Source organism: Neomonachus schauinslandi, chromosome Y, assembly GCF_002201575.2.
Source record: "Neomonachus schauinslandi chromosome Y, ASM220157v2, whole genome shotgun sequence".
Classification (NCBI taxonomy): Eukaryota; Metazoa; Chordata; class Mammalia; order Carnivora; family Phocidae; genus Neomonachus; species Neomonachus schauinslandi.
The window spans coordinates 4,661,861-4,678,550 of NC_058420.1; the positions used below are offsets into that span (position 1 = coordinate 4,661,861).

Genomic DNA, 16,690 nt, shown 5'->3' on the forward strand with positions numbered 1-16,690 from the left:
CTCCATGGTCCCAAATAAAATTTTAGAATCTATTTCTTAACAAGCTGCGTTCAACAATCTCCAAGAGACAAAATAAGATTGGAAGTTTAAGGACACGCACACAAGACATATATATAAAATTCTCTGCATGTGCAATAAAATAAGTACTTTGTAAAAAGTTATGGGCAAAATGTACAAGAGTCTAAACCTATACTAATTGAAATAGCACCGTAACAAATGACCTCAATACTGTCAAGTGCACCTACTTAATGGTTTTTAGAACAAGGCACAATATTCCTGAAAATCTATTGCACTTTAAGAAAATTTTTGCCTGCTTATGCCATCACAGAGATTAGTTTTTAAAGATTACGCATTCTGGCCACAAAATCAGCACAGAATTCAAGTAGAAGAGGCATTTTTATTGGTGGATAATCATCTTTGGCCAAATTTATCATAAAGAGACTATAAATATAATGGAAACCTATGCAACTAAAATAGACTAAAACTGCAGTATATAGAAATAACATCTTATGCAGTTTAGTACATATTTCCAACCTGTGTGTTCTCAAGGATTTCAGTTTGTTGTTGTTGTCTGATCTACAAAGTCTACAAGTGTAAGCCATTTTAATATTTCAACGCAGCTTAAAGAGAGTAATGTGGAATCTACATTAAAAGTAAAGCCTGCTGCATAATCCCTCCTGCTCATATCCTCTTGACCAAAAAACATCAACACTAGCATGCATTAAAGACCAAAATCCAAGCAGGCCTCTATAAAGACTGGTCACTGCTATGGTCAGCTATCCTACCATTTCAAGTTTATTTACGGCAGGCATTAAAAAATCTAGTTAGATGAAATCTCCCTCAAACATTTTTGTTATCAAACCTTTAAAACTTTTCCTGTAATAGTATGCCCACATTTGCTTAGCTTAAAATTAATAACCTAAACATTAAAAGAGAAACTGCTGTATTTATTTGCATTAACTTTGAAGAATACTTTGAAAAACGTGAATGCATTCATACATGCCACCTCATCTTGACTGGAATGGCTTATTTAAAAACTACAAGATTCTAAGTGCCTATCCAGGATAGAGTGAGCAAGTCAGAACTTTAGCTTAGTACAGTCTGCCACCTTTGAAACTAATTCTGCCTTAAGATGTTCTCCCCAGTCTGCAAGTACCAATAAGGTCTAATGCAGGCTACTGCCTAAGATTTTTTCCCATATTAGTATCTACAGATGTATTGATGATTCCTGTTAAGTTGTATCACACCTGTGTGCCAAGGTTTGATTTTAGCCCAAGTTCAGGAAATTTATTTTTTCAAAACAAATTGGTATCTTGAGCATTACTGAGCCAACAGGACATCAAAATAAGAAGTTGTCTAAAGTTAAAGTCACAGTACATTAACAAACAAATGATCCTCAGTCACAAAATTATAAATGCAGTTTGGGGTGAGAAATAAGCAGGAGGGGAGTTAATCCAAACCACAGCAATTATGTCTTCAACTTCTGAGTAAGGCTGTTGATTGTTCCTTTCTTCTTGTGACTTTGAAGCTCCCTTAAATTTTCAGGAGAATCACAGCTGGTAATGTACTGCAAGGTCTTGAAGCTATAAAATATAGTCTGGCTAAGTTACATGTGGTTTCCATATTAGCTTGTTTGTAAGGGTGACTCTGTGGCAAAGCAGATTTAATTGCCCCACCAGTCAACCCCCTGGGAGTTGTAATTTCCTCCATATCCATCACTATTGTAGAAGCCTCCATAGCCACCTATCAAGAAATGTTTGAAAACAGAAATTAGTTCAGCCACTTAAGTTTCTTTCCTTGTTTCTCTTTGATGGAAATCTAATTTAAAAAATTCACAGTACTGGATTTTGTATTCTTTGGATATTTCTCAAATTATGCTTTAAGAAAAAATAAAAGCATTCACCAAAGACACAAAGCAGGAAAAGTTAACAAATTACCTCCTCCACCAAATCCTCTGCTGCTGCTGTGACCACCTCCACCACTACGGCTGCTGCTTGCACGACCACTACTAAAGCTAGAACTGCTGGAACCACTACTTTGTCGATAGTCTCTGGCACCAAATCCTCCACTGAATCTACTATTAAAAGGAAAAACATTATGGGTAGTTTGTATTTGCAGTTCAGTTAAACTGACAATTCCCATGTACTAACTTTCCAATCCTCAATTTCTGATTTTTCAACTCAACTGCTATTATGGTCAGTTCTTGCAACAGTGTTTCTCAAGTCCTAAGCAGTTAAGGGCTGACAATTAACTCCTTAAATTTTAATTTTTTCCTTGTCACCATTTCTTTATTTAAGATTTTTAAATTCTGTATTTGACAGAAAGAGAGCACAAGTAGACAGAGGGGCAGGCAGAGGGTTAGGGAGAAGCAGGTTCCCCGCTAAGCAGGGAGCCCGATGCGAGGCTCTATCCCAGGACCCTGGGATCATGACCTGAGCCCAACGGAGATGCTTAACCGACTGAGCCACCCAGACGCCCCTCCTTGTCACCATTTTTACTTACTATCCCTTGTCAAAATTATGTTAAGTAGTGGCAGTGTTTTAGTTAGTCCTGGACACAACTTCCTGCCAAAAGCAAATAATAATAATGAAGACTCAAAACAATCTGTACCTCTTAGAGCGTCCACGACTGCTACCCTTGTAGTGGTGTTCATAAGCCATATTTTCTAACCAAGATGGCACTTCTTGTTTAGCTTCAACGAGCAGATCCAACAAATCCTTCGTGATATTTATGTTTCTTTCATTAAAGAATGAGGTGGCAAGGCCTACGAGAATCCAAAAAAGTACATAAAACAGGTTTTCATGAAATAGTATGGTCTTCCTTCTTATGGACAACAGTAAGGAGAACAAAAAAAAAAGTTATAATTTGTGATGTAACCAAATTAAACAGTAATTTTTAGTTATCTGACGTCAGACGTCAGCTTTCCCTTGAAAATAATTTCTAAAATTTAAGATTCTGTGACAAACTATCAACAACTGAACACTTTACCAAGGTTTCCTACACGTCCTGTACGGCCAATCCGATGTACATATTCCTCAATATCACTTGGCAAATCAAAATTGATAACATGTTTCACATTTGAAATGTCTAGTCCTCTTGCTGCCACCTGAAAAATAACTTCTGTTAAAAAAAAAAGCAATATTCAGACATGCTGAACTCAAAAATAAAAATATACACACAGCTGTAGCCACTAAAATAGGGCTTTTTCCTGAGCGGAACTGGTGAAGGGCCTCCTCTCTATCTCTCTGTGATCGGTCACCATGGATACTGGTACAAGCATATCCTTCATGGTATAAGAAATCCTCCAGAGAATCAGCACCCTTTTTGGTCTCCACAAACACTAAAGTCAGTGAATCCTTCCCTGAAAAATTACACATAAGGTTTTGTTTACTAACAACTCAGCATCTTAGTTCTTTTTGCACTCAGTAAGCAAGCACACAGAGATAATTAAAATAAACTTTAATCATTTAGGCAGAGGCAAAAGAAGGGTAGGAGCTAAAGAGAGACAAGTAGATTCTCACTACACTATTATTAAAGTTACCTGTTGCATTTAAGAGGTCAAGAAGAAATGACCGTTTGTCTGATTCTTCCACCCAAACTACTTTTTGTGTGATGTTCTCAGAGGTGGAGCCAACTCTGCCTACAGCCAGAAAGATATATTCATCCAAGAAATCACGAGCAAGCATCTAAAAAAGGGAAAAAAAACTCTACTTAGTCTCTGATTTCTTAAATTATCTGAAAATGCTTCTTTACAAATGTTCTAAAAAATATTAAACCATACCTGTATTTCCTTAGGAAAAGTAGCACTGAACATCATAGTGTGGCGAATACCCTTTGGTGGCATAGTATCTTGTTCAACTATACGTCGTATCTGAGGTTCAAACCCCATATCCAGCATCCTATCTGCTTCATCCAACACTAAGTATCTATTATAAAAAATACTCACTTTAGAATTTGATGAGAAACTGACCACTGAATATAAATGTAACATGTGAAACACATAAATCACATTAACTGTTATTTGACACCAGGTTAACTGTGATTTTCAAAAATTACGAAGTTAAATTATTAAAATTACTATTTATTTTTTTTAAGATTTTATTTATTTATTTGACAGAGTCAGAGATAGTTAGAGCAGGAACACAAGCAGTGGGAGTGGGAGAGGGAGAGGGAGAGCAGGCAGCCCAATGTGGAACTCGATCCCAGGACCCTGGGATCATCACCTGAGCCAAAGGCAGACGCTTAACGACTGAGCCACTCAGGAGCCCAAATTATTAAAATTCCTTTTTAATCTGAAGACAATTTTACTAAATCACTACAAAATAACATTAATATAAAAAGTTCTACTCCTGAAACCAACACTGTATGCTAACTAGAATTTAAATAAAAAACAAAATAAAACTTGTATCTTATATATATATAAAAATTAACACTTACTTGCAGAAGTCTAATCCAATTTTTCCTCTTTCCATCATATCCACTAGACGTCCTGGAGTGGCAACTAACAAGTGACATCCACGTTCTAAGTCTCGAATCTGCTGACCAATATCAGCACCACCATAAACCACACAAGGACGAACTCTAGACCGGTATGAAAACTATAAGCAAAGAGTTTATTAGATGTTCATAAAAACATTATTAGAATCAATGAAGATGGCAATAATTAGTAAAATGCATACTTACTTTTCTGGCTTCCTCATAAATCTGTACAGCCAATTCTCTTGTTGGGGCTAAAACTAAGGAGATAGGATACTGTTTACGGCGCCCGTATCTTCCATTTTCCTAAGAAATGAGAACAATTAATTTTTTAAAAGATTTTATTTATTTATTTGACAGAGAGAAAGAGTAGGAGAGGGAGAGGGAGAAGCAGACTCCCCACTGAGCAGGGACCCCAACATGGGACTTGATCCCAGGACCCTGGGTTCCCAGGCACCCAGAAATGAGAACAATTTAGAAATTAAACTCATAAGACCCCAAACTCTTTTTTTTTTTTTAAACAACTAATCACAGCAAAATTCCCTCTATAATTAAGGATTACATCCAGGGCGCCTGGGTGGCTCAGTCGGTTAAGTGTCTGCCTTCAGCTCAGGTCACAATCTCAGGTCCTGGTATCAAGCCCCACATCAGGCTCCCTGCTCAGCATGGTGTCTGCTTCTCCCTCTGCCTCTCCTCCTCCCATTTGCTCATGCTCTCTCTCAAATAAACAGTATCTTTAAAAAAAATTAAAAGTAAATAATAAAAAAAGAAAAAGGAATTGAAATAAAACACATTTAGCATTGTTTAGAAAGAAAGATCCCAACTAATATTTATAAAGCTTTTTCTATGCTAACAACTTACTTTATAAGGAAATCAATCTTTACCTTCACAGCCTTCAAAGCCTCGCCTGGACCATCTGTATAAATCTGACTTAAGATGGGCAAGAGAAATGCTGCAGTTTTTCCAGATCCTGTTAAAAAAATAAATGTGTGGAATCTCCCTTTTACTGAAAGAAAATTTTACCTTATGCCCAATTTTTTGGAAAATACGGTATATTCATACAGCCAAAGCAAGAATGCCAAGTGATTCCTGTAATCCATTTTAAACAATGCCATCCTCTACTCTTTACATTTTAATTCACATGAAAACACAACCATTTTGTCTCTTCCATGGCATCAACTTTATATCCTATAATACTGTAGGAACGTATAATAGTTTCTAAAATTTAACAGTAAAGGGCTTTGGCCAGTAGTATGTTTTCCTTTGCAGAATAAAAGCCTTGGTTTTAACTGTGTCAATAAAACTTTATTTTAAAAAACAGATCCCAGATTTAGCCTAAAGATGAAATGCTAATTAAACCTAAAAGATGAAATCCTTAAAGAAGAAAATACAAATGAATTGAAGTTTCCTTTCTCTATAAACATAGGAAAGTTTTATATGGAGAAGAAAGTTCTGCTGTCTTACCAGTGCTAAATTCTCATACAGAACTGAACCAACCCTGGGGCACCTGGATGGCTCAGTCATTAAGCGTCTGGCTTCAGCTCAGGTCATGATTCCAGGGTCCTGGGATCGAGCCTCACATCGGACTCCCTGCTCCATGGGAAGCCTGCTTCTCCCTCTCCCACTCCCCCTGCTTGTGTTCCCTCTCTCACTGTGTCTCTCTCTGCCAAATAAATAAAATCTTTAAAAAAAACCCCAAAAAACTGAAGCAACCCTGCCAAATTCCCAAAATACCAGAGGGAGGAGGCAGAATTCCCTTTCCCCACCCACATTTTTATGAATCACAGGTTCTTCCCTGAGTGATTATATCCTATTCCAAATATGTTGCTAATGTTCCCCTGCCATTGCATTCACAATTTTCCCTGTTGCAGTAATACCAAGCTGACAATTTGCTACAGAACTCCCCAAGATGTCCTGATGGAAACACTAGTTTCATCCAAAGGATACCAAGGTGCAAGGGAAGAAAAAACAAAACAAAACACAGAACTAAACTTTACCTAACTCAAAATCACGCTCTAGCATCCCTGTAAAAAGTACTATTTCTAGAGCTAGACCAGTTGAGATACTAACTTTAATTCTTTATCCATTCAGCTTACCCGTTTGGGCACAAGCCATCAAGTCTCTTTTCTCTTTGATAATAGGAATGGCATGTTTCTGCACCGGAGTTGGACGAGTATAACGAGTAAGCTCGATGTTCCCCATGATAATTTCTCCCATCTCAACATCGCTGAACTGTGAAAAAATAAAAGCAAGTCAAACACATACAACTAGAAATGCTTTAGCTGTTACAATTTCTGTGTTGTACTACTATGACAATAATAGCAACCCCAAATATCCCCTTTGGTTGTGATTACATTTGCTATGATTTTAGGTTAAAAGTACCTTATAAAATTTTAGGTATTTTTAAGAAAATAGACTCCAAGACGCCTGGGTGGCTCAGCTGGTTGGGCGACTGACTTCAGCTCAGGTCATGATCTTGGAGTCCCAGGACTGAGTCCCACATTGGGCTCCCTGCTCAACAAGGAGTATGCCTGTCCCTCTGACCCTCCCTCCCCTCAGGCTCTTTCTCAAATAAATAAAATAAAACCTTAAAAAAAATAAAATAAAAACAAATAGACTCCCATGTCTCACATACAATAGAGTACTTTTGGATTTTCTTTTAAAGATTTATTTATTTATTATTTGACAAAGACAGCGAGAGCGAGCACAAGCAGGGGGAGTGGGAGAGGGAGAAGCAGGCTTCCCATGGAGCAGGGAGCCTGATGTGGGGCTCGATCCCAGGACCCTGGGATCATGACCTGAGCCGAAGGCAGACGCTTAACGACTGAGCCACCCAGGCGCCCTGTACTTTTGGATTCTTTGTATGTTTGACATTTTCTATTTCAGCTTTATCCATAATGGTGACATAAAATCTTTAGTCTTTTTTATAACCCAATGAAGTTTTTAAATGGTTAACAAAGAATTGTTAAAAAAGTCAAACAAAAACAACTTACACTTTCAATATGTGGAGGACAGTTATTGCCAGTTGCCTCTACTGGTATATCATCATATTTCTCGAAGTTTATTCCAGTGTTTCCTCCAGAAAAGAGTTCCCTAACAATCAAATGATTACATACGTTATACTAAGTATTAAATTTCGTATCAATCAACATATATTTCAAAAACTTACTGCTCCAAACGTTCACTTGGTGGAAGTGGTTTTGACCAATCATCTTCATCTGATTTGTCACACCAACGACTGTGTCCACTGCGTTCAAATTTGCCAAAGCTAGTCCTGTCACCACGACTGCCAATACCATCATAGTCACTCCGTCCACGATCATCAAACCTAAACAGCATAAACAATTGATATATATCATTTAGCTGATATAATATCTCTCTAGATACGTACTTGTGTACCAGTTGAATTGTTTCATCATTAAGTACCTTTCAAAGACTTCAATAATTCAACACTGGCTATATGATTTATGAAATGAGGCCCTATACATCTTCAATTTTTAAAAAATCCACATCCATTTTTACCTTATATAAAATTATATAGCTTCATCAGGTCTCATAATGCTAAGAATTAAGTTTTATAACATTTCTATCCAGGATGTACTTCATATTTTCATTTTAAAACGATAACCCAGGGACATCTGGGTGGCTGACTCTCTATTTCAGCTCAGGTCATGATCTCAGGGAGCCTGCTTCTCCCTCTCCCTGTGCCACTCCCCCTGCTTGTGTGCACTCTCTCAAATAAATAAACAAAATCTTAAAAAAAAAAAAAAAAAGATCAAGTAGTACAAAGAGATAACATCAAACTAAGTTGATTCCTAAATTGCTACTGTAAACACATTTGCAAACTAATAATTTACCTTCCCCTTGGTCCACTTCCACGATCACTGAAGTAACTGGACTTTCCTCTTGAATCTCGGGACCCAAAACTGCTGTAGACGTCCTTATCTTTACTACAACTCCATCCTGAACTGTCTTTATCATAGAATCCTTCCCAAAAAAGTAAAAAAAAAAAAAAAGTTGACAATACTTTTACATGATTCCTGTCTTTCCAAATAAGCTCTGATATAGCTTCCCTTTTATCCTTCTGGAACCAAGGGTCAATGGAATTACTTTTCTCAAATACTGGAGAAGAGAACCAAGATTTAGATTAATTGGTTTCACCAGCACTTCTTTCACGTGTCAATGTTCGCTACATATTAAAAGGAGTAAAACAGGAGCTTATTCCAATAAAATTGTTTTAATAAGATTGTGGAAAATTGACTTTTTAAAGGTGTAACTGCTCTCAGAGGGATCCCAAGTGCCTCCTCCAAAGTTTTAACCTCAAAGGCAGTAGTAAGGGAAGCTCTAAGTTTAGCCTTTTAATTATGCCCCATTCTAAAAATAAATCGCAGGAATGACAGTTGTTGCTGAAGTTGATAAATTTAAGGTATGCACCATACAGCATATAAAACACACATTTTTAAATTCAAAAGGTTACCTCAGGGTAGAATCAGTTACCTAGAGAAGAACTTAATTACCAACAAGAAGAAATATGTCAAGTGCCTGAGGACAGAGAAAACGAAAATTCATGAGGATGAAGCTCCAAATTGCAGTCACTGATTTATGCTCATATGGGCTCTGTGTAATAAGTGGTATGATTAACAAGAGACTTCTTTAAAAGAACTTGGAGAAGGCAACTTGGTAGCAGCTTAACAGCTATAAATATAACAAATCAGCTGAATTATCTTTAATACATAAACAATCTGGCTTAATCTAACAACATTTAAAAGAAATTCATTAAATGGAAATAGTCAATACAGAGCTTCTTTGTCCTCCTACACTTTTAAAATACCCTCAAAAGTACCCAGATACAAAAGAATCTGTATTAAAAAACAATCAGGGATCTTTAAAATGATTCCTTAACATTTAGGTATGCAAGCAGTAGAAACATTAGGCAATTAGGTTTTCCCAAAAGAACTCTAAATTTAGAAAATTAACAACCCATTTGTAAGTCATTTTAACCAACTTTATACTTAAAAAAATTTCTCAAACTACTCTCTCAAATGTCTCCAAAGTTATTTATTTCAGTTAGTTATTAAGTTAGTTATTTCACACTGAGGTACTGCCAAAGCTCCTTTCTGTTTCAGTGCTAACAATACAAACAGTTGGTGTAACTATTGTTGTCCTTTATATTTATGATACTATTGTCACATTCTAAGAGTTCAACAATATGCTGTCAAGCTCAAGGAGAATCAAATATACCAGGGAAAAAAGAAATTGCCATCATTGCCTAAATTCCACATGAACATACCTTCAGGGCACAGCTACAGACAGATAAAAGGAAGGTGACCAGAGTAAACCCACTAGAGAGAACTCAACCAGTTAAAGACACTTTAATTTTTTTGCATTTCACAAAGTAATGACATTACTTTCCCTCAACCATGGCCTTTACTCTTCCATTTCTTAATTTCCATAAAGTCACTCCCTTTGAAGCACTTATTATACTTTCTTTGCAATTCTAGTCACGTACATTCTGAGGAATACCCATTATAAAAGAAAATCTGGGGGTGTGTGGGTGGCTCAGTCAGTAGAGCATGCAGCTCTTGATCTCAAGGTTATATTGGGTGTAGAGATGACGTAAAAAAATTTTTTAAATATTTTATTTATTTGACAGACACAGCGAGAGAGGGAACACAAGCAGGGGGAGTGGCAGAGGGAGAAGCAGGCTTCCCGGGGAGTAGGGAGCCTGATGCGGGGCTCGATCCAGGACCCTGGGATCATGACCTGAGCCGAAGGCAGATGCTTAACGACTGAGCCACCCAGGCGCCCCAAAAAGAAAATCTTTTAAAAAGAAATTCGCAGTTTGAGAAAAGAATTCTATCATTAGCTAAATGTGACCTTTTGGTATTATACAAACTTATATAAACTATAGACTATGTATGAAGGTACACACTCAGTACACAAGCTACAGTTTATTTCCCCCCTCCCCAAATACCCACCTCATTTATTCACCATCTTCTTTCCTCTTGGCTTTTCCTGACCTTTTCTTTCTCTTGAAAATTTCAGATCACCGCGATGGTGAGTATTTGACACTCATACCATCATCCAACACTATCTTAATCATCTGCTACTCTACATTAAAAACTTAATACTAAAAGTCATAAGGTATTTTAGTAACATTTCACACAAAGCCATTCAACATGAAAACAGTTCTACAAAAAACTGAAATCAGACAATCTCTCCAACCCTGAGAGTGCCTATGCTTGAAATCCTTCAATTGTTAAATATTCGGCAATAACTAATGTTCACTGTTGTAGCATTTGAGGATTTCATTGCCCTCCAGTTAGTTTTACAAAACAGCTCCCTCCCCCAGGTGGTTTTCAAACTGAAATCATGTTGTATTTATAAACAAAGCACTACAGTAATGAAACTTTAGGCTCAAAATTGGTCAAAAGAAGTAAGAAACATCCATCATACAATACCAGATGAACTTTTCGAAAGTTACAGAGTTAAGAAAATAGAAGATAGGTGAACAATACACTTCCTAAAGTTACCTCATTTTCCCTAGCTTTTACTAACTTCTTAAAACAGAAAAGTTGGACACAAAGTTGCCAGTCACCTACCTTTAGAGGCTTCTCTGTTCCTTAAGTGAGGAGGTATATAGCGCCCTTCTAGAAGAGAAACATAAATTTAAAAAAACCTATCCTATCCTCCAAGACACAGCAGTTTAGAAAAATATCTATTAAAACACTGATCCTAGGAGCGCCCGCGTGGCTCAGCTTGGGAAAGAGTCGGCTTCTCTCTCTCAAATAAATAAAATCTTAAAAAACAAAACAAAACGAAACAACACTGATCCTAGAAAACAAACTTTAAAACCTTCTATTTTCTAAATTATTTTACAATTGGAGAGGCACCTGGGTGGCTCAGCTATTAAGCGTCTGCCTTCGGCTCAGGTCATGGTCCCAGGGTCCTGGGATCGAGCCCCACGTCGGGCTCCCTGCTCTGGGAGAAGCCTGCTCTCCCTCTCCCACTCCCCCTGCTGTGTTCCCTCTCTCGCGGTCAAATAAATAAAATCTTAAAAAGAAAAAAGTTATTTTACAATTGGAAAAAGAAAATCTAAAAATGGGTAAGTGCTTAAATAATACAAATTTTATGCTACATCAAAAAAAGAGAAAGAAAAGAAGGGGTGGACAGTATAAGTTTGGCAAATCTGGAAACAGATTGTAATAAAAACCCTCAATCCAAACACATTTCAGTGGTGCCTAGCGGCTTAGTCAGTGAAGCACATGACTCTTTATCTCAGAGACTTGATTTCAAGCCTCACATGGGCACAGAGTTCATTAAAAAAAAAGACTGTTCTATTTCAAAATGTTATATTAATTGCAACTCTCAACAAATACGACCATTGCTATAACAAAACTGCCAACTAAGAAAAGAATATGCACTAAATCAATTAACCAATACCAATTAGCTTTGTTTCTACTGTGGCAAAATAAAGGCCATATAATGTGGTTTTCATACAGATGAAAGCTGAAGGATTCCAAGAAGGAATTGACAGTGTTAAGATTTCCTAAATTAGGGGCGCCTGGGTGGCTCAGTCGTTAAGCATCTGCCTTCAGCTCAGGTCTTGATCCCAGGATCTAGCCCAGGATCTAGCCCAGCATCCGGCTCCCTGCTCCACTGGAAGCCAGTTAACACAACTCCCTCTCCCACTCCCCCTGCTTGTGTTCCCTCTCTTACTGTGTCTGTCAAACAAATAAATAAAATCTTAAAAACAAAAAACAAAACATTTCCTAAATTAAGGGGCGCCTGGGCGGCTCAGTTGGTTAAGCGTCTGCCTGAATTCAGCTCAGGTCATGATCTCAGGGTCCTGGGATCGAGCCCCATGTCGGGCTCCCTGCTCAGCGAGGAGGAGTCTGCTTCTCCCTCTCCTGCTTCCCCAGCTTGTGCGTGTTCTCTAATAAATAAATAAAAAATCTTAAAAAAAAAAAAAAAAGATTTCCTAAATTAAGTGAACAGCCAGCCTGTGACTATGAAATAAAAGCATTTAAGCAGGGCGCCTGAGTGCCTCAGTCGTTAGGCGTCTGCCTTCGGCTCAGGTCAGGATACCAGGGTCCTGGGATCGAGCCCTGCATCGGGCTCCCTGCTCAGAGGGAAGCCTGCTTCTCCCTCCCCCAGTCCCCCTGCTTCTGTTCCCTCTCTCACTGTGTCTCTGTCAAATTTTTTAAAAAAGGCATTTAACCTACGAAGTAAAAGGAAGTGTTAATATCCTAATTTTAACTAAATGTCTAACTTTTGGATTGAAGTATCCCAAACCATTAGTATAATTAAATCCTTTTTAATAAAATAATTAACTCCTTATAATATGCATATAGTAGCAAACAAGACTTAGTATGTGTTAAGCACACTTAAAGCTCTTCAGAATGTACCCACTGCTTTCTTGGAAACATGGGTCCAAACAGAGATCTGCTGCCAAATAATAAAGGGTCAACCCTTCCATTCTAATATTAACCTCTGACAAGTATCAAAAAAACAAAACACTGTTCTTTCGAAAACTAAGCTTCTATTCAATTTAATATGGCAGAATTTTAAATTCTAACTATAACCCAAGAAGCAGTAGAGCCTAGTTCTACTCTGAAGTCTCAGATTCATCATGAGACAGTCGTAGAAGCCACAACACGTAAATGTACAGGGGCCCTTAACAGGTTAACACAGTTCAGGTTAGTTCACGAAAGGGATGGATATCCCCACCTCCTTCATGCTTAACCAGAGTCTACACGGGACATATCTAAAAATGTGACTATGGGTGCCTGGGTGGTTCAGATGATTAAGGGTCTGCCTTCAGCTCAGGTCATGATCTCAGGGTCCTGAGACTGAGCCCTGAGAGGGCGCCCTCTCAGTAGAAGTCTGCTTCTCCCTCTGCCCCTCCCACATGACCCGTGCTCAAAGCGCACTCTCACAAATAAAATCTGAAAAACAAAAAAAATATAAAAATGTGACTATGACATTGCCTTTCCTTCAAATGATCAGTTTCCACTCAAAAAGAACCAATCGGTCTCTCATTATACAGATGTTAAAATACTAAAGTATATATATATTTGATAAAAAGAGAAAATTTTTACTTTAAAATTGCTAAGTACAATGAGTATTAAGCTCTGATACTAATTCTTGTAAAAAAATTTTTTTTTTACTTACTGCTCGCTGTACTTCCTCCTCCATTCTGATTATCAGAGGAGTTCAGGTCTAGACCAGCAAACTAGAAGAAAGATATTGACACCTCACATGGTGACACACAATAAACGGGAAAAAAAAAATCAAGCACAGACAGCACTCTAAAAGACAATCAGTTCTAAACTTCTGTCCTACCCTGTACCATTTACACTAGCTAGCTGCCCTGTCTGCCTCACATGGTTTTAAAGTCTACAAGGCAAGACACAAGATGCCAATAATATAAGCAGTTACAAAAGTTTCACACACATTCATCCCAAACAGGTTTTCCCTGTAACAATTTTCCACAGCAAAATGCTCTTCAATCACCAAACTAATTTGTTAGTACGCCAAATACTTGGCGTACTAACAATTTTTTCCCCAAAAGCACTGGTTTCCCACTTCATACTATTGATACCACTTCAAACCTAAAAATTCTACTTGGAAAATGTTAGGACAATTTGAAAATTCATTAGTTTCATCATCCCTAAAGACTGCTAAGTGTTTTTAATTTGGATAAATTCCTAAGCACCACCACCATCACCACCAACTACCACGTGGTGAGTACTGTGCCACTTACCAGCCATTTAATGCTGGCTACATTGAAGGCAGTATTTACTTCTCCATTTTAGAGAGAAGACAAATGCAAAGTTGTTGGTTATAAAGATACTAAGTAACATAACTAACATCTAAAGCTTTTTAAAGACTTTCCTTAATCTCAATTACTACTTGTCCCCTCACTGACAGATTTCAACACAGAGAAAAAAAGGTTATTTTACTTTATCACGTGTTGTTAATAACTAACCCAGAACTACTTTCAAGCAGGAATACATATCGAATTAAAATTTTAAAATAAGAAAACACCACAGCAAAGTAGGTTGCTGTGTATGCAAAAAAAAAAAAAAAGTTATACAGTAACATTTGCAAACACTGGAAGTCCAAGATATTACCAATTACATGCACCATCAATTAAGATATTAAATTACCACTTTTCCAGGCCTAATTTGGTTACTACTAAATTTTAATGACCCAGAGAGAATAGTTCATCAAAAGTTTAAATGGATTCTATTACACAGAATATGTTACAAGTGAGATTGCTTATGCTTTTATTTTCAAATTTTCATTTTCAGTGCTACTTTACATTACCAAGGCTCAGGAGACTGCAGGCGTTAATATAACCGTACTGTAGGATGAAAATACCTTAAAGAGGTAAACCACCAAATCTCTTGAAATATATTACACGAAACGACGTTGAAATTTAGAATCAACTGTTAGTAAGGTTTGCTTCAGAATTCACGAGTTCGTCAAATATTTTTTTGTGAAAAGTTTATGCCCTAATTTATTTCCCTCTGTTAAAACGTGGAAGACAGAAGACAGGGAAGCTGTTCACTTCAGAGTCCGAACGATTCATTTAAGTTTCTCTGGGAGGTATACCGCAGTAATAAAACTAAGATTTCCGCTGCCATGGAAAACGAACCTGTTACCTCTCGAAGATCACTCGCACTGGTAACACCTCGAAGTAAAAGGTAGTCTCCTTATTAAAGAGGACAAGCCTTTTTGACCTACATCAATGTCTTTACTCAGGCGCAACAAAGTAAGTTTATCCGCCCTACCAAACCACCTTCTGAGTATTTTTCTCGAGATGCAATCCAAAATCAAAATTACTAATCTATGAATATGTAAAACACATAATACCACAAAGAAAAAATCCACAATGCTGGACTAAAATAGCTATTCAGCGACCCTCTAAATTAAACAAAGGGCAGTCCAGATCTATTAACCTCCCAAGTGGTTACGCGCCAGCGTCCAACCTCCATTATTTCCAAACACCGGTCAAGGGAAGCCCGCGGCGGCCATTCCTCCCTCCCTTCCCCAGTATCCCTCTTCGGCCCTTCTGCGTCACAAAACTTTCCACTCCGGAAACACGACCTCACCATCCGCAGCACTGGGCTGCGACACTCTGGCGACAGGAGCCCCCCAAATAAACAACTGTTTCGTCGACCTTTGTAAAGTCAGTTGCCGGACCAGGTCTCGCAGGCCTGGGCTTTCTCTTAGAGTGCAACGCTGCGCTGCACTGCCCTGAAGCCCGAACAAAGGAGACCGCCGCCATTACCCTGAAAGAAAGCCCCTTCTTCCGTCCTGCTCGCCCCATCTCTCCCTGCCCGCCCCCCCCATTCCGTGATTACAACCAACTCTCCCGTTACATACCAACCGCACTTTTGAGCCAGAATCAGTATCATCCAGTGAAAATCAAACCACTCAGATAAAAACATGACCCCCTTATGCGGACCTCCCTCTGATCGCTAGTCAGCCGGTGTTCGCACATGCGCGTATTTGCGAAAGCGCCAGCACACACAAAGGCCGCCATTGTGCGCGGCCGGGATACAATACCTCGGTTCAAGTAACCGCTACCACCGATCGTACTGTTACCGCCTCATCTTGTTCGCTACTACACCTCTAGAGGATTTGTTAGCTTCTTTCCCGTCCGTCCACAATCTCACCCATAACAAATCACAGGTATCAAAATAAAGGAAATAAAGATGGCTAGTTAGTACTACGCCACAAGACACGTTAAACCAGGAAAGAGGTCCACGCAGACGGCCTCGGGATGCGTATTTCCACTTACCTGCTGATCCAGCCCGAGCGCATTTTCCACCGCCACATGACTCATGCCTGAAGGGAACCGAGAACTCGGAGTTTCCCACTGTAAGTGTACCGTTTCAGAACACCCACACTTCAAAGGTGAAGTACCCAGCTTGGCCACGGCCGTAATATATCAACTACGGCTTTACGTCAGTACGTAAGTCCTGCGCCTTCCTCCTCTGCCCCACCAATAACAACCCTTTTACCCCTACCGTTACTTTTGCCTGGCTAAATTACGTTCGTTTAGTCATAACATCGCGGGATCTTCTAGTCGGACTCTCCCTTAAAAGCTCTCAGAGTTCACGAGAGCTTTATTTTCTCCGCTCTCCCCCAATGTCTTGGAATTCTTGGAAGCAAGCGAGAACTTGTCTTCTCCTGCTTTCCA

General features: G+C 38.5%; 1 protein-coding gene across 6 annotated transcripts; it reads right to left on the reverse strand.

The window, feature by feature from the left end:
* Nucleotides 1-1,514: 1,514 nt before the first annotated feature.
* On the reverse strand, nucleotides 1,515-16,363 carry LOC110581163 (ATP-dependent RNA helicase DDX3X-like). 6 transcript variants are annotated; one of them, XM_044912047.1, is made up of 18 exons: nucleotides 16,289-16,361; nucleotides 13,651-13,711; nucleotides 11,079-11,126; nucleotides 8,334-8,463; nucleotides 7,646-7,804; nucleotides 7,470-7,569; nucleotides 6,573-6,708; nucleotides 5,361-5,446; nucleotides 4,684-4,782; nucleotides 4,438-4,598; nucleotides 3,782-3,926; nucleotides 3,542-3,686; nucleotides 3,180-3,361; nucleotides 2,989-3,106; nucleotides 2,611-2,692; nucleotides 2,499-2,501; nucleotides 1,938-2,077; nucleotides 1,515-1,743 (listed from the first exon to the last, which is right to left on the reverse strand). In XM_044912047.1, exons 1-18 carry the CDS (start codon nucleotides 16,331-16,333, stop codon nucleotides 1,664-1,666), a joined length of 1,920 nt encoding a protein of 639 aa, XP_044767982.1. In that variant the 5' UTR covers nucleotides 16,334-16,361; the 3' UTR covers nucleotides 1,515-1,663. The 6 variants fall into 6 exon arrangements, with proteins under 6 accessions (XP_044767982.1, XP_044767979.1, XP_044767980.1 ...); XM_044912044.1 differs by having other exon boundaries at nucleotides 2,611-2,764; XM_044912045.1 differs by lacking the exon at nucleotides 16,289-16,361 and adding an exon at nucleotides 15,444-15,479 and having other exon boundaries at nucleotides 2,611-2,764.
* Nucleotides 16,364-16,690: the final 327 nt, after the last annotated feature.